The sequence below is a fragment of the Dermacentor silvarum genome, chromosome 11, assembly GCF_013339745.2.
Source record: "Dermacentor silvarum isolate Dsil-2018 chromosome 11, BIME_Dsil_1.4, whole genome shotgun sequence".
In the NCBI taxonomy this organism is placed as follows: Eukaryota; Metazoa; Arthropoda; class Arachnida; order Ixodida; family Ixodidae; genus Dermacentor; species Dermacentor silvarum.
In genome coordinates, this window is record NC_051164.1 from 47357768 (window position 1) to 47380215 (window position 22448).

Consider the following 22448-nt stretch of genomic DNA (forward strand, 5'->3'; position numbering starts at 1 on the left):
GGCCACGTGGATGAAGTTTGTTATTGCTAAGACGTAGGTGTCAGGGTCTGTTTCAGTGGAGTTGCATGGTTCAACGGGGTGGCGGAATAGGCAGTCGGCGTCATTGTGTAACTTGACAGATTTGTGCACTACCGCGAGCGCGTAATCCTGTAATCGTAATGCCCAACGGCAGAGCCTCCCTGTGGGGCCTTTAAGTGTTGTGAGCCAGCAGAGCGCATTATGGTCTGTTAGGACCACGAACGACCGTCCATATAGGTACGGACGGAATTTCACGACAGCACGGACGAGAGCTAGGCACTGCCGCTCAGTAATGGTGTAATTCTTTTCCGACTGCGACATGAGACGACTAGCATACGCTATCACACGGTTGCTTCCGTTCGGTGTTTTGACCAGGATAGCGCCAATGTCATGGCCGCTTGCGTTGGTGCGAGGCTCTGTTCTAGCAGCTGGGTCAAAATAAGCCAGCACAGGCGGTGAAGTGAGGGCAGGAAGTCACTTGTTCCGCACCCGAAAAAAAGGTCGCACCCTTTTTGAGTAGGTTCACGAGGGATCAAACAATGTCCACGAAGTTGAGAACAAAGTGGCGAAAGTAGGAGCAGAGACCAAGACAGCTGCGTATTTCCTGCGTAGACCGTGGAACCGGGAACTCGCGGACAGCACGCACTTTGTAAGGGACCGGTTGGACACCAGTAGCGTCGACTAGGTGTCCAAGTAATTTGATCTGGCGGTGCCCAAAGGTGCACTTAGATGAATTGAGCTGGAGGCCAGCCCGACCGAGAATGTCGAGAATGGCCGACAGACGAGGGAGGCGGATGTCAAAGCTGGGCGAGAAAACGATGACATCGTCCAGATAACAAAGACAGGTCGACCATTTATGACCGCGTAGGAGAGCATCCATCATGCGTTCAAAAGTTGCAGGGGCATTATACAATCCAAATGCATGACCCTAAATTGGTAGAGGACGTCGGGTGTGATGAAGGCGGTCTTCTCGCGGTCGCGGTCATCGACGGCAATTTGCCAGTATCCCGAGCGGAGATCTAGCAACGAGAAATATTTGGCACCATGGAGGCAGTCGAGCGCATCATCAATTCGTTGGAGAGGATACACATCCTTCTTCATTACCCGATTGAGATGGCGATAATCGATGCAAAACCGCCAGCTGTTGTTCTTCTTCACAAGCACTACAGATGATGCCCAAGGGCCAGAAAAAGGCTCTATCACATCTTATCTAGCATTTTCTCTACCTCCCTTTGGATGACTTGGCGCTCAGAGCGAGACACTCGGTAAGGGTGCTTGTGAAGGGGGCTGGCGTCTCTAGTGTCGATGCGGTGGGGCACGACATGTGTATGGCCTAGTGGACTGTTGTCAACATCAAGAACGTCAAGGTAAGAAAATAGGATACCACGGAGTGCTTAACTTTGCGAATGTAAGAGGTCGGAGGATATCATTTTGTCCAGAAGTGCCTTGGTTGGCGCCGGTATGACAGGTTGGGTCACGGTCTCGGCGTCAGCAGCGAATACTGAAGCAGTACATTATTCCCGAGGTGACTGTTCGGCTAGTGAAATTCCTTGAGGAAGACTATGGGTCGAAGTAGAAAATTTGAGGACTGAAAGCAACGTTCTGTAATTGGCAAAAACCGCTACGGTATAAGAAAGTGCGACGTTGTGCCAGAGGATCAGATTTGTGAAGAGAACGACCACATAGTCACCTGCAGGGACTGGGAGAAACGGTGACATAAGGACTGTGGGAACGCTGACGTGAATAGTGGATAGGAGCCAACTGTGGACAAAGAAGGGGACGGACGTGCGAGCAGTGGTGCGAGGAACGCGCAAGCTGCGGCTGGGCGCCCTTGGGCGCGGCCGACCGGGACTGGAGCTGTGGCCGTGGACTGCGGGACCGAGGTGTTTTTTCCACATTGGCGCCCGTAACGTAGGGCCCCGGCTGCGTTCCGGGACGAACCATGGCCGTGGAGAAGACTGGAAGTACCCGTTCCTCGGCTAGAGCGACTCCTACCAGGCCATGGCGCGTGACCATTTCCGTGGTGCGAGCTGCACCTCTGGCGTTCGATGACGTGCGATTCCGCCGGTTCCTTCTCCGTCGCCATCGTCGCGCCTGGCGTGGGTACTGGTGGTGGCGTGGTCTTCTACGCGCTGCTGCAGCTCCCTGCGCCGCCGTTCGAGAAGGACATCGCCAGTGCAGGTGACATTATGCGCGCAATCGCGCTAACACCACCTCAAGAGCGGCCCCGTCCCTCGGTGCGTGGTTCTGTGGTTCTCTGCTGCGGCGCGGTGTGGTCTCCGGTGGCAAGGCATTGAACGGCCGGCGGCTCCTTCCGACGATCTGCTGTGTGCACTCGTCAGAACGAGGTAGGAGAAGAAAACTAGACCAGGTGTGCCCAGGGGACGGTTAAGGGCCTTTCGGATCCTGAAAGACCTTAACATGGTTTAGGGCCTTAAGTTCCTGCAAGACCGCAACTCCGAAGCTCCACCACCTGGTCAGCTCAATCTTCCCGAGGAGTCCTTCATGGAAGCCAGTCAGGTTTAGGGCCTGCGGGTTTCTCGAAGACCTCGGTGACTCGCCTTCGACGGCTCCGCCGATCCTCGTTCGGTGCATTACCAGTCTCCAAGGTTCGCCCGCCGATAGGAGTGCTATGCCGTCTCTGCCAGTCACCGTGGGCCAGTGCCGTCAACGCCCTCGCAACGCCGCTGCGGGGAAAAGCGCTATCCATGGAGGAACGAATGGCGCTAGCGAATGCTTGCACCCGTTGTGCTCACGACCAACTACACCACCTGCCGCTGACTCGTCGCTTCTCCTCATTTTGTGCCTTGCGGTGTGCTCGCTGTGACGACGTGGCGGAGTGAGCGAGTGATTTTGCAACGCGGAGCTGCGATGTGTGTGTGTTTGTCTTTGTTGTGATCGTGACCATGCTCAGCGACTGCGTAGCGTCGTCGCCCATGGCGACTCGGCATCTCTCGTCGTCCATGCCGCCGGGTTCGACCACCTAGGGCTGTTGTGTTTTTATTGCGATAGCAATTATATGGACACTCAAAAGCAGATTTCTGCCGTCGGCGTCGCCGTCGTCGTCGCCGTCGCCGTGAAGTTCCGTATGACGTCATTGGAGATGAAATCGTCGCCGTGCGCCGAATGCTGTATGTGCGAGTGAAAGGGCGAGAGGGGCGCGCGCTTTCACGGGGAGTGAACGCACAGTGGAGAACAAACGCGCGTTCTGCGCCATGCTCCCTTAAGGGCTGCAGAAGTAGGCGTCTCTTTCCTCCTTTACAATCACCATATATGTGGAGCAAACGCGCCTTCTTTCGACGCGCGAGAGGCCGTGGGGGAGGGGGGGGAGGGAAGGGAAGGGAGGCGACGTTTAGCTGCGGCACCAAGTGCCTTATCAGAGGCTCCGGCAACAGTCACCAACGCCGCACGCATTTTGAGCGAACGCGGGCAAAACGCCGACGGCGTCGACAACCGTTCTGCGTGTTGCCGGTGCTGCTGCATGTCCAAGTTTATACAACTGATAAAGCTAATATTGTAACGACGTGGGATCGACGAGGACGCGGAGCAGCACCAACAAAGACACTTTATCAGTCGCAAAGAAAAACCAACAACGTCTTCTTCGTCTCCACGCTTAACCTAAAAGCCCGCGCTGCTTCAACCTTGTCCCCACTGGCACATACCCGCGGCAGTATAGTTGTTCCATTGGCTCCCCCCATAGAAAAGAAATCATCGTCCCGATGACAGAGGCTTGGCAAACTGCGATAAAGAAAAAGAAACTGCGCAGTCTTGTCAGTCTTCATAGTACGGCTTCATACGAAGCACGTGAACGACTTCGGGTTAATGCCGTCGGCGCTTTTAACAGTGAGAGCCATCCGGAACGACTTCGTAGGTGACGTCACTGATGCGTCGAAGAACTATGTAGGGCCCGAAGTATCTGCGCAGGAGCTTTTCAGAGAGCCCACGCCGACGAATAGGTGTCCAGACCCACACTTTGTCGCCGATGTTGTATGTTACGGGTCTGTGCCGAAGATTGTAGCGTCTGGCGTCACATTCCTGTTGTTCGTGGATTCGCCAACGCGCAAGCTGCCTAGCTGCTTCTGCTCGCTGTGTGATCTCTTCAGCACCCGTCTCGTTGTCATCAAATTCATGAGGGAGCATTGCGTCTAATGTTGTCGTAACCTCACGGCCGTACACGAGGCTGAAGGGTGTCTGGTGAGTGGTCTCTTGACGAGCCGTATTGTACGCGAAGGTGACATAGGGTAAAACCTCGTCCCAGTTCTTGTGCTCTACATCGACGTACATGCTTATCATGTCAGCCAGTGTCCTGTTGAGTCGTTCTGTCAGCCCGTTTGTTTGAGGGTGATAGGCCGTGGTCTTCCGGTGGGCGGTACCACTTAAACGTAGAACGATGTCCAAAAACTTGGCCATGAACGCAGTACCTCTGTCCGTGATGACTACTGCCGGAGCGCCATGTCTTAAAACGATGGATTGAAGAAAAAAATGCGCCGCTTCATCTGCTGTTCCCCGTCGCAGAGCACTTGTCTCGGCATATCTAGTGAGATAATCCGTGGCGACGATTATCCACCTGTTGCCGGTAGTAGACATTGGGAAGGGGCCCAGAAAATCCATGCCTACTTGTGCAAATGGTGTGGCAGGTACTTGAACAGGGTGCAGAAGGCCGGCTGGCTTGACGGAAGGCGGTTTGCGGCGCTGGCAATCCAGACATGTCTGAACATAATGCTTAACGACTGCAGCAAGTCTCGGCCAGTAGTAATTCTGCCGAATCCGTGCCAATGTGCGAGTGTAGCCCAAGTGCCCAGCGGTCGGCTCGTTGTCGCAGGCGTGTAAGATTTCACGTCGAAGCGATGAGGGAACAACGAGTAAGTAGTTGCTGCCGCTAGGAGAGAAGTTCTTCTTGTAGAGTACGCTGCGGCGCAAGCAGTATGACGCCAGCCCTCTTGTAAATAGCCTCGGCACGCTGTTGGTTCGTCCTGCCAGGTAATCAATCAGCGGCAGCAATTCAATGTCATCCCGTTGCTGGCGTGAAAGATCGGCAGTGTCCACGAGTCCCAGAAAGATTGTGTCGTCATCGTCTTGTGCTGCCGTCTCAACAGGAGACCGAGAAAGGCAGTCGGCGTCTGCGTGCCGTTTTCCTGACTTGTATGCGACAGTAAAGTCGAACTCTTGGAGTCGAAGACTCCAACGTGCGAGCCGGCCGGAAGGATCTTTCAAATTAATGAGCCAGCAGAGCGAATGGTGATCGCTAATAACGGTGAAAGACCGACCGTACAAATACGGACGAAATTTCAGAACTGCCCATACCATTGCGAGGCATTCTTTTTCAGTGGTGGAGTAGTTAGCCTCCGCTCGGGACAGTGTCCTGCTGGCGTAAGCAATCACCTTTTCGCTGTCGTCCTGCCATTGTACGAGCACCGCCCCTAGACCGACATTACTAGCGTCTGTGTGCAATATCGTCGGGGCGTCTTCATCGAAGTGTGCAAGCACGGGAGGCGCTTGCATACGTTGCCGGAGCTCGTGAAATGCCCGCTGCTGGTCTTCGCCCCAAGTGAAAGGTATATCTTCTCTGGTGAGCTGTGTTAATGGCCACGCGATGCGTGAGAAATTCGCAATAAATCGCCGGTAATATGCACATAGTCCCAGAAAACGTCGCACGGCCTTTTTGTCGGATGGGGTCGGGAAATTAGCGACGGCAGCAATTTTATCCGGATCAGGTCGGACTCCTTGGTTACTGACGACGTGACCGAGGAACTGGAGCTCTTGAAAAGCAAAATGGCACTTTTCAGGCTTTAACGTGAGACCGGCAGATCGTATTGCTTCAAAAACAGTTTTCAGCCTTCGTAGGTGTTCGTCGAACGTTGCCGAAAAGACAATCACGTCATCCAGGTACACCAGGCATGTTTGCCATTTAAGTCCAGAGAGCACAGTGTCCATTAGACGCTGAAATGTGGCTGGCGCTGAACACAAACCGAAGGGGAGTACCTGAAATTCATAAAGTCCGTCAGGCGTCACAAAGGCGGTTTTCTCACGGTCTCTCTCATCCACTTCGATCTGCCAATAACCGCTTTTCAAGTCCATTGAGGAAAAGTAGCACGCGTTTCGCAACCTGTCCAAGGAATCATCAATACGTGGCAGTGGGTAAACGTCCTTCTTTGTGACCTGATTGAGATTCCGATAGTCTACGCAGAAGCGCAGGCTACCGTCCTTCTTTTTCACTAAAACTACAGGTGACGCCCAAGGACTATTAGATGGTCGAATAACGCCATCTTCCAGCATCGTCTTCACTTGTCTTTGGATTGCCTCGCGTTCCTTTGGGGACACGCGATAAGGGTTTTGTCGAATAGGTCGGGCATCGACATCAGTAATGATGCGATGTTTGGTAAGTGGCGTTTGACCAACTTTGGACGCAGATGAGAAACAGCCTTGGTACTGGTTGATGAGCTCAAGAAGACGGTCTCGCTCAACGGCCGTTAACGTCGAACTAACGTCTACAATAGGCGCAGCTGTGGGGATCGTAGATGTCGTCTCCTGCGCTAAGTGGCAGTCTTCTGTCGGTATTACTTCTTCGAAATAAGCGACAGCAGTGCCTCTCACGATGTGTCGACGCTCCTTACTAAAATTCGTCAGCAAGAGTTCCGCGCTGCCGTCGATTACATTAATAAGTGCTCTGGCAATGGATACGCCGCAATTCAGTGCTAGCGCATTGATGTGTTCAGCGACTCCAGTCCCATTCTGCAAGCTGTCACAGTGCACGGGTACGAGAGAGCAACTCCGCGGCAAAAGTATCACGTCGTCTGCAGCTATACGTAAGCGACGTTGTGGATGCTCCTCATGCGTGACATTATCCGAGTTCGTTGCAAAGGTGACGCTTCTGTCGCGGATGTTAATCACGGCACCATACTCACGCAGGAAATCCATCCCCAATATAAGTTCCTTGCAACACTCAGAAAGAATGACGAGGGTGGCGACAAAGGTTGAACCGGCGATTAAGAGTCGGGCTGTACATTTCCCAACAGGTGTCATCAACTGACCTCCGGCGGTTCGTATGTTGGGTCCGTGCCAATGTGCGAGTGTAGCCCAAGTGCCCAGCGGTCGGCTCGTTGTGGCAGGCGTGTAAGATTACTCCGTATAGCTCTCTACAAATTTGCTATCGCAATTGATGCTTCGCCTTTCAGGTGAAACTGCGACAACTTTTTGTTGTGATCGTGGCCGTGCTCAGCGAGCGCGTAGCGTCGTCGCCCATGGCGTCTCGGCATCTCTCGACGTCCGTGCCGCCGGGTTCTACCACCGTGGGCCAGTGCCGTCAACGCCCTCGCAGAGGGAGGGGCAGTGTGGGAACGCTGACGTGAATAGTGGACAAATATGAGGACGGACGCGCGAGCAGTGGTACGAAGAACGCGCGAGCTACGACTGGGCGCTCTTGAGCGTGGCCGGCCGCGACTGGAGCTGTGGCCGTGGACCGCGAGACCGAGGCGTTTTTCCCACAGGACATAGGTAGCAGCTTGAACGGGTAGTCGTAGAAACTTCACAGAACGTGGGCGAGTGTTACTTGATGCGGCGTCATCAGGACACAATGGCAGTTCGAGCCGCAAAATGACAGTACAACAATCGATGAGGGCAGAGTCGGCGGCCAAGAAGTCATTACCAAGAATGACATGTGGGCAAGCGTCGAGAACAGCAAAGAGAACTGAAGTTTTGTGACCGGCAACAGTAACGCGGGCAGTGCACATAAGAACCGGTGTGCGGGTGCCGTCAGCTACTCGCACAGTACGAGAGACGCCAGGTGTCAGCACTTTTCGTAGACGGCATCGGAGCGTAGAACTCATAACAGGTATCTGGGCCCCAGGATCAATGAGAGCAGTAACGGTCACACTGTCGACGAGAGCACCAAGCAAATTACGTCTTCAAGTAGGGGTCAATAGAGGTTTTGCGGTCCTTGTCGTCAGTGCAGCCTCACCTCCCAGAGCTGCACTAGCTAGTTTCACAGGTAGTGTCAGAGTAAGCCGGCGAGGGAGGTCGACGGCGTTGAGGGGAGCACGACTGGCGACCGTGAGGTGACGGCGATCGGCTAGACCAGTGTCCTTGTGCGGCAATATCGGCGCGGATCGATTCTGAGCGCGAAGATATACGGTGAGGTGCACGGGCCGGAAGGTGATCGTCGAGAAGAGATGTGCTAGAATACGGGCCACGATCTTGGTGGCGGTCACCAGGGAAGCGTGGTCGGTAATACCGACGATTGTGGCAGTGGCGTGAAATGCACCCGACGTGAGAGCAAGAAAAAATTGGCCGCCACCCCCACCCTGCGACCGTGAATTCCCAGCGAAGCTTGGTCAAACGCCACACATGGTCGAGCATTGTATTCACGCTGTTCTCCCGGTGTTTTTCATTCCCGTGGTCTACCCATTGCAGTCTTAGAATGAACTGAATGAGTTGCCAGGCGGGTCTTCCTTGTAGATATGATAGCCTGGGACGTCACTAAGTATAATATATATATATATATATATATATATATATATATATATATATGCTCTACACCTGATAGCAAAGTAAGATATGCCGTTTGCCGTCAATTGTGAACCAGGCGTTTTCCGACCAACGCTGCGTTGCATAAAATTATGCGTGGCTCTGCTACCGCAAACACCGCAGACCAGCGGCGCTGGGGAAAGCCTAGTAAAGTAGCGGCAAACCACCCATTTCATTTCCTGGCGCTCAGGGTTACTTCGCGACGTTTTGCGTAGTATCGCGATTAATTCTACCGGCCACGTTCACAAGCTTCCGGATCTTCATTTCTTCGCTTATGCGAACTCTCGGCTTCCCTCAATCTAAAGTCGGGATGTTCTCCTCTACGACGCTTGGTTTCAGCTTCCCTAGTTCTTGCTTCAGTCTTTCGGAAGCAACTAGTGTCCAGTTCTCTGGTCAAAACCGGCCGAGTCGCCTCCAGAGGCATCGGCTGCAGTTACGGATACCAAGCGCGTTCGGCGTATACGCGGGGAAACGCGATCGGCGTCGGCAGCAGCTCTACGCGTCCCACTACCACATGCCTCACACCTCCTCTCCACCTCGTATCCGCTATGCTGCGCGATGCTATTTTGTACTCTGATTTCACTCTCTCTCAGCTCTCTCTCCCCCAGCTCGGCGAAGCTATCAAACAGCTGGTATGAGGTATGACGTTTTGTGTTTACGCCACGGAATTTTCCGATCAACGAGAGGTATACATCTTCGCGACACATTGGTCGATCGTCTGGTGCCCTCCACTCAAATGGGTTACGGTAGCGGGGTGTGAACCGGGGAGTGGAAGCGGCAGCAGCAACAATTGAGGCGGTGTGGTGTTTAGTGTGAGGACCGGAAGCGCACATGGGCAGAGGTGCGTGACGGGTGGTTTGCGGAAATAGGACGCCCATATTTGCAACCTCTTGACGGACGATGGCCTGAATGAGGGATATTGTCGCCAATTGGTCGTGAGCAGGTGCCTGATAAGCGGCTGGAGCCATGGCTTCGAGCTCGTGGCGAACAATCCTGGCCAAGTTGTTAGGCGTCAAGAACGGAGGGGGCGTAACGGGATATTCGCACGAGAAGGTCGCAGCTGTGTTCGGGAGTCTGACAAAGCGTTGAGTAATCCGCCTGCTTTTTTCTTGCTCAACCGCTGTTATGATGGAGTCAACCGGCCGGCTACAGTGCTTACACACGTGTATGTTGAAGACATCGTCAGCTATGCCTTTCAACACGTGGCCAACCTTGTCCGCCTCTGGCTTGTCTTTTTCAATTGTGCGGTACAAGGCTAGCACGTCTTGAATGTAGGCGACGTACAATTTCGTGGACGTCTGAGCTCTGGCCGCCAGCTCGTGCCGGGCTGTCATTTGTCGTGCGACCGATCAGCCAAACAATTCCAGCATCTACTCTTTGCATACGTCCCAACTTGTGAGTTCTTCGTGCGTGTTAAACCACGCGCGACCTGTGTCGTTGGCGAGCATTAGGGTCTCATCCCACCAGTGGTGCTTGCTGACGCGATCGTACAATAGGAGCCAATCGTCGACGTCATTTTTGTCCGTGCCGCAAAACGTGCCGGGGTCGAGGGGATGCGAAAGGACCATGGTTGCCGGAGCCGTGGGCGCGGGCTGCGATGACTGCGTAATCCAGCCCCGCTACATCGTCTTTGTATTTGACATTGCTCGTGACAATATATATAGGAAGAATTAAAGCTGCCTCTATCGGTTTGTTGTTTACAGTGACCACAATCTACCAAACCAAGCGCGGAGAGTGGCTGACCATGAAATGGAGCTTTTTGTAGCAAGAGCTACGTTTACCGTATTCTCGCCGTTTCGCTGTGCCCGGTGGCCGCACCGCGAGCTGAGCCGTTGTCTAGCCACCACCGCAGCTGACAGCGCGGCTAGCCGCACCATCTGGCATGACGTCAGAGGAGGAGCCGGTGAAACCGCGTTGCAACAACAGCCGGCGTTGCATCGTATATATAGAAGGGGCGGCTCGGTGGGATTCGTCGGCAGATATGGAAAGCGAGTCGGAGAGACTGAAAGAAGCCAGGCTTCGTCGTCGGAACGATACCAAGAGGAGGCAGCGAGACGAGGAGACGGAGGAGGAACGAGCCGCACACCTCGAGAAGTGTCGTAAGTACGAAGCGCCCAGGCGAGGGGATAGCTCGCCTGGGCGCTTCAGATGAGGATAGATCCCGAAACGTGTTCAAGTCACTGGACGACAACCCTTTATCCTCCCGCCTCACCGACCATCGCGCCGTCTTTGTGGCAATTGAGAAACAAGATGAAGACTTTCAAAATAAATGCGTTACACTTTAAAGATGTCTAGTCTTTAATCTAACCATAACTTAACGAGAGGTAACAACCAAAATAAACACTCAGACGTACGGAGCTAAACGATAAAGACTTAGCCATAGAGAGAACCAAGCTAAACAATAAGATTAATCTTACCTCTCGCTACGCACACCCCGGCATAACTCAGTTAAGCCACAGCCCATGTTTTTCCACATCGTACCGCAATGGACAATCTCGAACTTTCTAAAAACTGAATACGGAAATAGGTTTCCTTTGCGTAAAATCCACAATCCTTTGTCTTCCATCAATTTGTCTTTCGGTGGATTCAGGGATGGAAACCAACCGCTCCTGGTGCAGTAAGTTTCATCCCATTCCACTATTACTAATGGGTACCTGAGTTTCGGCTAATGAATTTTGAGATAGACTGGTCCAGTAATACGAGATGACAGACACTAATGTAAATCGGAGGCATAATGCTGGCTGCATTGGTTTCTTTGTTTCTAGTGGTCAGAAACTACTGAGCCAGTCGCGGTAAGTTCCTCGAACACATAGAGTTTATTCCTGCAACTGTCCCAGTTGAAGTTCTAGTAATTTGTAATGAGGTTCAGAAGTGAATTCAAAGCGAGGACATTCCATTGTATTCAGTAAACCAAACTAACAGGCTCTGACGCTGTAAGTTTTACTCAATTCCACTCGCTGTATTCTATGTCTTGGATATCACTAATGAGTAATAAATCAGGCTGTTCCTATACCATGAAGATGAAGATGAAGACCAAGCGCGGTCAGTTGCTGACTATGAAATGCAGCTTTTTCTCACCATCATAGCGCATTGGACAATCTCGAAGTTTGTTATAAGCAACGCGAAGAAGCGACGCTTTTATACCGCATCAGGACCGACTCCCCGTACACCACAGCTTGGTTATTCAAGACTGGGCTTCGCGCTTCCCCATTCTGTGCTTTCTGTGGTGACATTGGTGGCATCGAACATTACATTTGGATATCCCCGCAGTTTGACAAAGAAAGAAAAGCGATGATCGACAGCCTACAAAAGAGCGGTCTTACGCACAGGACCTATGAAGACGTCGTTTTTCCCGGAGGACCTGCGACAACCAGGAAGAGCGCGCAACGACTGCTGCTGGCCTTCCTGCGAGACACGGGGCTCATAGACACTTGGTGACACACCCCTGATCTTAACTCGAAGGAGGATCAGGCGGAACAATTGCCGGCTATGTATGCCAGGCTAACCCCGCCTGCTTCGACATCACCACCACGACCACCACCAGCATTTGTTATAAGAGGGGGAAGTCATTAGAATAGAAAAATATGTTTCCTTTGTGTAAAAATTCCAATTCTTAGCTTTCAACATACTGGTTTTTGGTGAATTCATAAACCAAAACCAACCGCTCATGAAGCAGTAAGTTTTATCCCATTCCATTATCACCGTTATATGCTCGGTTACCACGAATGAATATTTTAGTCAGCTGTTCCACTAATGCGAACTGATAGACGATAGTATAAACCGGAGTAAGGATGCTAGCTCTATTGTATTCTTGACTGTAGTGGCGAGAAACTACTGAACCAGTCACAGTAAGTTCTTGCTGTCCTGCTGTTTCTGTTCCCGCAGTTGTCCCAGTTGAAGTTCTCGTAATTTGTAATGAGGTTCAAAAGTGAATTCGAAGCCATGCTTTATTCCATAGAGCAAAACGCAAGGTATATTGTCCACCACTTTTCCCTCCGTTGTATTAAGCAAGCCAAACCAACACGCTCTGGTGCTGTAAGTTCAACTCAATTCTACTCTCTCTATTCATGTCATGGGTATCGCTAACCAATAATAAGTCACTCTTTTCCTCTTGCATGAACAGCAGTGCTATCATATATATAGGAGGGATGTAGCTTCTCTATCGTTTTGTTGTTTTCAGTGGCCATTCGCAGCGTGGACACTCGCTGCCATAATACTGGCGCGAGAAAACGCGGAAGCAGCAGCGTGCGAAGTGACCTCCGTGCTGTTATCTGTCGCTTCAACGCAAACCTAGCGCCGAGAACACACAGCACGCACAAAGCTACGAGTCGCCGACGCACCTATATAGACTCTGCCCCCGAGGCAGATCGCTTTCAGGATACGGCCGCGTGACCGCGCGCAGCCACCACATACGCAGTTGCAGCCGGAGTAGAATGCCGCCCCCAACCCCTCTCTCCCCTTCCCCCGATGCCTCGCAACACTGCGTGCCTCGCGCGCAACGGAAGACGGCGCGTCGACTGCCCGTTTTCCTCTCGGTCGCGCGGGCGAGATTGCGACGCGATCGGCGGCTGCCTGCGCACGCTTCGACTCGCCCATAAAGCTTCGGGCGCGCGGCGTTATCGCCCTTGGACTCCATGCGGCACCTCACCGCGACGACGCCGGCGACGGCAGAAATGCGCTTAGATTGCCCCCGCCCCACCCCCTCCCCCATACAATTGATATCGCAATAATAACCTCGCAGACCTTTCACACAGTCACGGTGTTTCTCATTGTACGAGTCCATCTGAACATCAAAGCGGGCTTTGTGATCAGAGAAAAAGTAACAGGTACTGGCCCGCCGCAATTTAGCTAGCATATCTCACGCGCTTGAACGGTTCGCTTGAGATTGTTGCTATGTCATATATATTCCCACAGTTACATATATTTCAACAATGTATTTCGTCTATAGGACACTTGTCACGGCGATCCCGTAGGCGCTGCCATTTCTGATATCGGTGGTGACGCGCCCATTGCTTGCCTCAGCTGCCTCCATTGAGTTCGTGTTCACAATGAACGTGCGTGACGCAATGTGAGGCTCAGCAAACATCTGGTTCGGAAATTATCGTAGACGGTAAATGAGGGGATGGCACCAAGCTTTGGCCACAGCTTCGGAGGACATGTAAGAGGTTTCGGAGCTCATTACGCCTTGTCCGAATGGCGCTAACAGCGTATACGATGTTTCTACTAACAGCGGGGCTAAAAATCTATTGATCAGTGTGTTTTGCTTGTGGTTCCTTATTTGGAAAATACTTTGAAACAGCGCCTTGTCACGTTTCTCACTCCGTAAAGGTTCCCTTTGCGGTCATTAAATGATTGCTTATTTTCTGCCTGATCGTTCGCGGGTGTGCTCAGTTGCGATAGATTTGTTCTTGCTGTTCAGGCTTGTAATGTAGATATTCGCTACCTTGTAAGAGCTTTTAGCAGGGATGTATTACCACTAGTCACTCGCTTACGCTGTGGACCGTCACGGAAGTTTCAGCTTCGAACATTCGTGTGTTGTTGGCGTAGTCGCCGTGACTCATGCTTCGGCGCATTAAAATTGGGCGTAAGGTTGTGTTTCACTCGGGTGGATGTGTGTAAATACTGATGCCAGAAGCTTACTGTGCCAGGAATCGGCGCCACTCCCTTTGTAGCTGTGTAACGAGCGGCACTCACTGTTGTCGACGTTCCCGGCGAAGTCATCTCCTTGAAGGTTAACTATATAATGCTGGCTGATGAGTGAGTTTTTCCTTTTTTTATTCTTCGGGGAAAGCCGTGCATCGCGAAGGGCCGCATCACAGGCAGTCCTAACGTAGCAGTGGACCCTGAACTTAGACATAAAGATTCATTCCCTTCCTTAATATGCGGGTTACTATTTTTGCAGCCAACTACTGCACGCGTCTTCCCTGTGCTGTTTCACATTTTTTAAGCATGACTGGAGCAAAGTGTGTTAGCGAACACCCACCTGCATTTCCCACAGCTGATCGCAGAGAAGCAGGGCCGAAGTGGTAATGGTTTCGTATTCCTGCACTTTCGCTGAGGCAACGTGCGATAATGGATGATGGTTATTTAATGGCACCCCCTTTGAAACCGGGCGGTGACAAATCGTCACCTAGCCTGCTTTATTTATACAGGTGTACTGTACATGTTTTTCATTCTAGCATTTTCGTAATACATCTCCATAATCTCTTTTTCTTTATCTTTTTTTTTTCGCGGTGCTCCCCGAAAGCGCCATCCCGTTTCTCTAGAGGAAACTGCTCCTCCAAAAGGGTCTATATATTATCTCTTCTTTAGGTGCAATTCACCTGTTTGTGCACTATAATGTAAAAGCGTCACTGCTGAAACTATAACAAAAGTTATACAGGGTGTTTTAGCGAACACTTTCAAAAATGTTTGAAGCTTGCCTGTGGCAGATTGCACAATTATAGTTCATGAGCTGGTCTACTTGAAGAGGCCGACATAAATGGCACAAAAAATTGAAATGTATATTCGAATAATTACCAAAAAATCACTAATTACATTTTAACATAATTACCTTATGGCCCATATTGCAAGTTACAAATTCTTGCCGTGGAGTTCGCACGGCGATCCTGAGAAGGCAAGGCGAATCCTGAGAATTCGTTCCAAGTGCATCTGCATTGCGAACACCACGGCTAGAATTTGTTAATGGAAATATCCGTGAGATAATTAGTAAAAACTTAATTAGTGAACTTTTGGTAATGAGTCGATTATACATTTCAATTTTTGTGCAAGTAATGCAAGCCTCTTCGAGTAGACCAGCTCATGAACTAATTGTGATATCTGCCACAGGCAACCTTGCAAAAATTTTGAAAGTGTTCGCTGAAACACCCGGTATATGAATAACGAAAATGTAAGGAAACGTAAAGGTTGTCAGTGTCGTGTTTCTTGTCTTTCAACTGTACCGGTTGTACACTTAACTGAAGCACACTGGTACTTAGTTCGAAATTGTAGATGATCAGGCCGCGCCACTAGAGGTATCGTGCTTCCGCAAGTAGTTCTCGCGCAAGCCTTCTCCTGCCCAAGAATTTCTCCTGCCATCAAGAAGCATTCTTAGTTCATTTACGTTTTTATTTCTTTGAGCATCTCTTCTATTGTGTGTCATAGCAGACGTACCCGCATGACAGATAGTAGTTAACCGCTCTTTCTACGGTGTCATCATTATTTTGCACACGAATACAGCCGTAGCACATGTTGTAGTGTCTCGACGGGACGGCCGGACGAGGGGGCTACGGCGTAAGAGGCCTAACGGCCGTGGCGCAAAGCGCCACAAAAGACAAGTGCGACTTCTTCGGTTGGAGACCAAACAAAGACTGCCGCTTAATTCTAGAGGGGAAAGAGGTCATGGCAAGCTACACTTACAACGTTGGGCACGGCGTGACGGCAGCGGTCACAACCATTACGAAACCGAAACTGGGGATATAACAGCACCCACCATTGATTTCAAAAAAAAAAAAATGTTGCTGCCACCGTTTGATTGCCCGTGGTGCGACTGGCAACAGCCTAAGAACTGTAAGCGTACGTAAACAGCGGCGCAAGCCGACGATGCGTCGACAGGCTTGCCCGACAAAGGGGCGCGGTGCTTTCCCATTAGTCTCTCGCAATTAAAAAAAAAGAAAGTTTACTTACCTGTAAGACGGAGCTGAGCAAGCAGCACACTCTCCACCATCCAGCTCGCACTGCCAAGATCAGATGCAAAAGACGGCGCGGACATTAGGGCAGCACAAACACAGGCACTAAACGTGGACAGCCGTTACAGCGGCGACTAAATCTCGCAAAAAGATGCATGCCTACGCATTCCGTAGTGACGATGCGCGCGCCACAGTGGCCAACACATATATCTACACAGTGCAGGTTACCATCTTGAAAGTGGCATTGTTATCGCTTAACCGAACGCTGCGGAAGCCTGCAACAGCGGACGCCTGGTCGGCGAAAATTCTATCAACTGATTATCTCCAACCATAGATTGCCATTGAATGACCCTGAAATTTACCGTGAAAAACACTGTGGTACACTCAATTGTGATAGACCCTCCATCATTCGAATGACAATGTTTTCCTGCGTGCAGTATACAGAGTAACACGTTAACTACCGTTTGCTTTTGTGCGAAACCACAATGTATCGCGCGTTGCAGGCGTGGCTGCTGTCGCTTTCACGAACCCCTCATTGCGTACATTTGTGGCATACGCGAAACATGAATATGCTTTGCTCGTTGATTGATTTTGATGTCTCTAAACAGATCCCTAATCTCATATTGATGATCCTCTCTCTCTCTCTCCCTCTCACACAGACAATTTCTGCTCTAGCTCATCGAATAGCTTTGTATAATTCTTCTGCTCCCTCTTCCAAACAACGCATCGTCGACGCCCGGCCGAACAACTGCCAAGTGAGCAGTGCGTTGTTCGCACATTTCCGGGACTCAACATTTAAGTACTGCTTCTGCCGTGCGACGCCCTCTCCACTGCATCAACGTTCGTACTACTCTTCAGACATTACCGCCTTCTCCGAGGGTAGTGCGTTCGACGACACGACCGGCTAACCCAACAAGTCACGATGATGATGATGCTGCTGCTGCTGGTGATGATGTTGAGAATGCTTATGCCATGCTCTCCCCCGAAGCTGATGCAATCGCCTGTGCCCAGTTTCTCCTCACAGCTTGACCCATTCTTGCACGGCCATTGGCCTATTGTTGTCCTCGCCATCACACGCGCGTTCTCGCCCCGATGCTGTCCGTGAGAACGCGCAACATCGAGCGTCCTCGAATGATCCATATAATGCTATCGCAATAAAACCAACGATTCAGACCCACACGCTAAGAGTAGACGAATTAGAGGCAACGTTCCGCAGGCACGTTAATGAAGACTGCCTTGAGGAGTGCCTGTCACTTCATTTTTTTTTTCATCGCATGCCACTGCATTCCTGTATGGCTATTTGTTTTAGACCTCTTTGGTGTGCGTCACATATAAGTGTAGCGGCCAGGAGAATAATTTGTGCCTCCTTCCCCAGGCAGAGCGTCAATATTACAAACAATATCTCCACTTGTGCTTTTTTATTTTTTGTGCTTTGCACAGCGGCAATGGCTTCAGACGCACACTTTCCCTTTTTTTTCATTCTGTTGGTTCACAAATAAATCGTGTGTTATAGGCTAATAAGTGCATCTTATTATAAGAGGTGGCTTAGTCATCGCAATCGTGTTCATTCATTTCTTTCCTCGTAAAAGTCGTCGAAGACAGGGGTAGAATAAGCGAGCGTTCATATTCAGTAATGCTGATTTCGCAGCAGGTAAAATAAATAATAAAATATGGAGACTTTCACATAAAATAGTACGAAAAAACACACGCAGCCGACTCCTCAGTCGGGTTCTGTTGGAATGAGGCATATCTGCCTTCGTACATTGTATGTCATGTTTCTAAAATACAATATCAGTGACGATAGCTCCAGTTTTTATAGCGAAGCTGTCTCTGGCTAGTATCCTATGCATTTTTCGTGTCCGTCAACAGATCCGCGTGTGCAAAAACTCACCTCCTCAATTTAATGCAAAATCTCTTCTTTCTATCCAAAAGCTAATACGTGTCAGCACTTGGATGTGCATTTTCAGTAGATTAGTTGTCAATAGGCACCATTTTACAAATAGCAGACTCTCAGGTTTCGCAAAGATTTGCCGCTATGCGACCCGCATCGGGAATGCGCACGCTCGCACCGCCCTCCCTTCGTCGTCGTTCCAAGCGCTTGCGTGCCTAGTTTCCTTCCGCTCTCCGGGCGTGGCGGTCCCGTCGCGCGTGTCTAGTTTCCTCCGGCTCCCCGAGGTGGCGGTAGTGTTCCACGCGAATGTGTGCCGCCGATCATGACCGCCGATCAAAATAAAAGTGTGTCCGCATGTGTCTTTCTTCGGGATGACAGCCGCCGCCGCTCAAGAGAAATAAAATTTACTCATAGCTTTAATCTAAATTCTGTGCCACCTCCATGTCGTGCGCTAAACTGCTTCACTGATAATCCACCTTCACAGGAGTGGAGTGGTGCGTGATTTTTTTTTCGCCGCCTATCCCAATTTAATTGAGACCTCCCGAATATATAGAATGCGCCAGACTAAGGTGTGTTTGATTTTTTTTTCTCCCTTCTTTCTACCCTGTAGCCGTCACGAATGACTTCTCCGGAAAGGGTAAGTCTCTTTTTTTTTTACACTCCTTCGTGATTATTAAAGACCAACTAAAAAAGGTTTTGATCATATGACTCTCCTTTCAACATATTGTTATTAGCACACACTCCTCCAGCAGTTTTCCTTGTCTCTATCACGGCCTTATGCTTTACAAGAAACAATAGAAAAATTCGCCTAGCTTACATGAGCGCCTTCTGTGAAACCGTTTACAATGTTCTTTTAATTTTCTTCGCTTTGCCATGTGATTTAAATTCAAGACCCTATCCTGTTGCGACACCACATAAACTTAGTGTTGACTGGCGATCGTTAACCTCTACCCTCTTTCCATTTTCTAGTGGCCAGTCTCGTTCTACTCGCGGACAGTGAGTCTTTTTATGTTCTCACCGCTGCTGCTAGATTCGTGCTTCCTTTGACGGTATCCACAGTGTAGATGTACACTTAAAAATGACAGGCAGGCAGAGTACAAAAGAGCGATGTCTTTCAACTGTTGCAAGTCAGCTTTCATTTTTTGAAATTTCAATCGCTACGTCATTTTTTAACGCTAAATCGCCTACGCTTCCACGTTTATGCGATATATAGTGCGTTGTTTTTTGCGGAGCAGGATTGGTAACCATTGTTGTTGACTATACGATCCCAATTCCGTGAGTAGATTGCTTGAACAGGCAGAAAGTGCTTACATGAGCACACACAGTGGTTTTTTAGGAAGTCAGCCATTTTCTATCTTGATCTCTTCTATTACGAACTCAAGAGCGTCAATTCTTGCGATATTGAAGTCTGCTAGCAACACGTTTCAAGATTTCAAGGTAAAAGCAGCTAAAAAAATAACGGCAGCATAGAACAGAGAAATACACAGGATCAGCGTCTGTCCTGTGTATTGCGGTGTTGCCGTTATTTTTTGCGCTGCTTTTACCGCGAATATTTACAATCTGCCGCAAGATTTCGAACTCTTACTTGCGCTTTAAAACAGATTCGCCATCATTTTTTTTTATTGCGATAGCAATTATGTGGACACTCCAAAGCAGATTTCTGCCGTCGGCGTCGCCGTCGCCGTGAGGTTCCGTATGACGTCAATAGCGATGAAATGGTCGCCGCGCGCCGAACGCTGTATGTGCGCGTGAAAGGGCGCGAGGGACGCGCGCTTGCACAGGGAGTGAACCCACGGCGGAGAACAAACGCGCGTTCTCTGCGCCGTGCTCCCTTAAGGGCTGCAGAAGTAGGCGTTTGTTTCCTCCTTTACAATCACCATATATATAGAGCAAACGCGCCTTCTTCCGACGCGCGAAAGGCCGGGGGGGGGGGGGGGGAGGGAAGGGAGGCGACGTTTAGCGGCGGCACCAAGTGCCTATTATATCAGAGGCTCCGGCAACAGTCACCAACGCCGCACGCATTTTGTGCGAACGCGGGCAAAACGGCGACGGCGTCGACAACAGTTCTGCGTGTTGCTGGTGCTGCTGCATGTCGAAATTTATACAGCTGATAAAACTACTATCCTCACTCCGTATGCCTTTCTACAAATTTGCTATCGCAATTGATGCTTCGCCTTTCAGGTGAAACTGCGACAACATTTTTTTTTTTTCAGAAATAGTGGCTCTCCCACAATGCCGGCGACCTAGTGTCATAAATCAATTTGCAAAGGCTCTCGTGCTGCCCTCCGCATTTATTACCTGGGACAAAATAATTTTAAAAAGCAGTAATATTGGTTATTACCTAAATTTTTACCACAAAAACACACATATCGTAATGTGGTGTACACCACAATGCGATGTGGCACAATATTGTTGGTTTGTTTTAAGTAACCTATCTACCACAGGAAGAAGGGAAACCGGGAGACTCGATTTTGTTAATCATTACCACATAAAGCCAACAGACACTCAAGCCAAGGAAAACATCGGGGAAATTAAGTGTAGTCGAAATTAGAATGTAGAAAATAATGAAGAAAAGGGAAATGAAAGTTGACGAAAAGATAACTTGTCGCCAGCGGGAGCCGAACCCGCAACCTCCGCATTACGCGTGCATTGCACTAACGAATTGTGCTACGGTGACGGCGATGTATTCGGCCACTAACGTGCGGATTTATGTTTACTAGATCTAACCCTAGGTGTGTTAGCACTCCAACCCACGACCTTTAGTGTTAAGGCTAAGTGAATTAAGGCACTCGAACGCTTCGAAATTTGGTGGGACAAAACATTAGGAAGTAACAGCCCATTCGAATAAGAGTGTAAAGTAACTTAAGGAAATGCCTCGTAACCGCGCAGGCTTTCGCCTTCATCCTCTTTAGCGTATGCTAAAGTCTCAATATTTTTGGGCTGCAGTTTTGCTGCTCTCTGGCATTCCCGTCGTGACAAATCCATCGCAGCAGCAGAAAGGTTTATTAAACTAAACTATAATTATCCTCCCCATGCATCACGTGAACGTATTACAAATCCGCAGATTTTCCAAACTCATTTGTGCGTCTATTCCCGTCTTACTTACGGCTCTTCTTTTCCGTTTGCACCCGTCACTCTAGTATACCGACTGGCAATTTTTGAACGGCTTCCATGCCATCACAGCAGCAATTATTGATATTATAACGCGTATGTCATATACTCGCCAAAGACCTTTTTTGCACTCTTGAATTTCTGTTCATTGCTCGTTCTATGAATAAATACCGAAAGGTCATAGTTGCGCAACCAATTCCGTCCATGTTTATTCTTTCTGATAGACTCCAGAAACTACGGGATCAGAAACGGTAAGCATCTAGAATTTCCAAGTCTACAGCACAATAAGTTTCTTCGCTTTGCCAGCATAATCTTACTTACAAAATAAATATTTTACCATAAATGAAAAAATTGATATTTGCGGACTAGTTGATTGATACTAAAGAAAAAAAAAAGCTAAATACAAGAAGAGCAGATAGAAAGATACGTCTGGATGTCAGGTTCTGGATTCTGGATTTTCTGGATGTCAGGTGAGACGAGTATGCCTTTAAGTTGGTTTTCTAGCATTTCTTACAATAAAAGTTGGCAGTTTCTTATTGGTGTTGGCTTTCTGTCCTCTCTTGTGTTATTTTACGCAGTACGTTACTTTGAAATTGCTAGATATATTCCGGGAACATTCTTGGTCGATTACGTTTTGCTTTACATTTCGCTCAAGCGCACATGACAGGGATTCTTAAAATATGCGAAGAACAGCCGCGTAATACGAGTGCAACGTGGAAAAATTATCAATTTAGTAGTCTCCTGAGGGAACCGTTCCAAAATCCGTCAAATTTGCAACTGGCTGAGATGCCTGAAAGCTAAAAACTAATATTTGTATTTATAGAGAGAAAAAAATCTGAAAACATTGCGCGTTGGCAACTTCCTCTAGATGCTTTGTAGAATTCTATAACGTATTTAGAACTCAAGAGGAGCAAGTTGAAGCGCTAACGTCATAAACTGCACAGTTTCCTATTGCAAAAACCAGCGTCTTCCAGTGCCTTCCAGTGTGAAACCAGCGCATTTTTTGGCACTGGGGACGTTGGCGCACGCTAGGAGTCACTGCGAGTCACTGCGACACTGGTGAGATCGCTGGATAAATGCTGGGTCACGCTGGACGAGACGCTGGTTTCACTGCTATGACGCTGGAGCGCACTGGTGTGAGCGGTACACACACTGATGGTCGCTGGAGTTCGCTGGATCGTACTGGAGACTGCGCTGGTTTCGTTTGTGCCGCACTGCTGGAGTATAGCCACTGTGGA

General features: G+C 49.7%; 1 protein-coding gene across 1 annotated transcript in view; it reads left to right on the plus strand.

Annotated features, from left to right (window-relative positions):
• Positions 1 to 22448, plus strand: part of LOC119433973 (polycystic kidney disease protein 1-like 3) — a 139368-nt gene that overhangs the window by 49497 nt on the left and 67423 nt on the right. Inside the window, exons 7-8 of the mRNA XM_049658296.1 lie at positions 18710 to 18736; positions 21435 to 21461. Coding sequence (XP_049514253.1) covers positions 18710 to 18736; positions 21435 to 21461 — 54 coding nt within the window. The remainder of the gene's footprint in view (positions 1 to 18709; positions 18737 to 21434; positions 21462 to 22448) is intronic.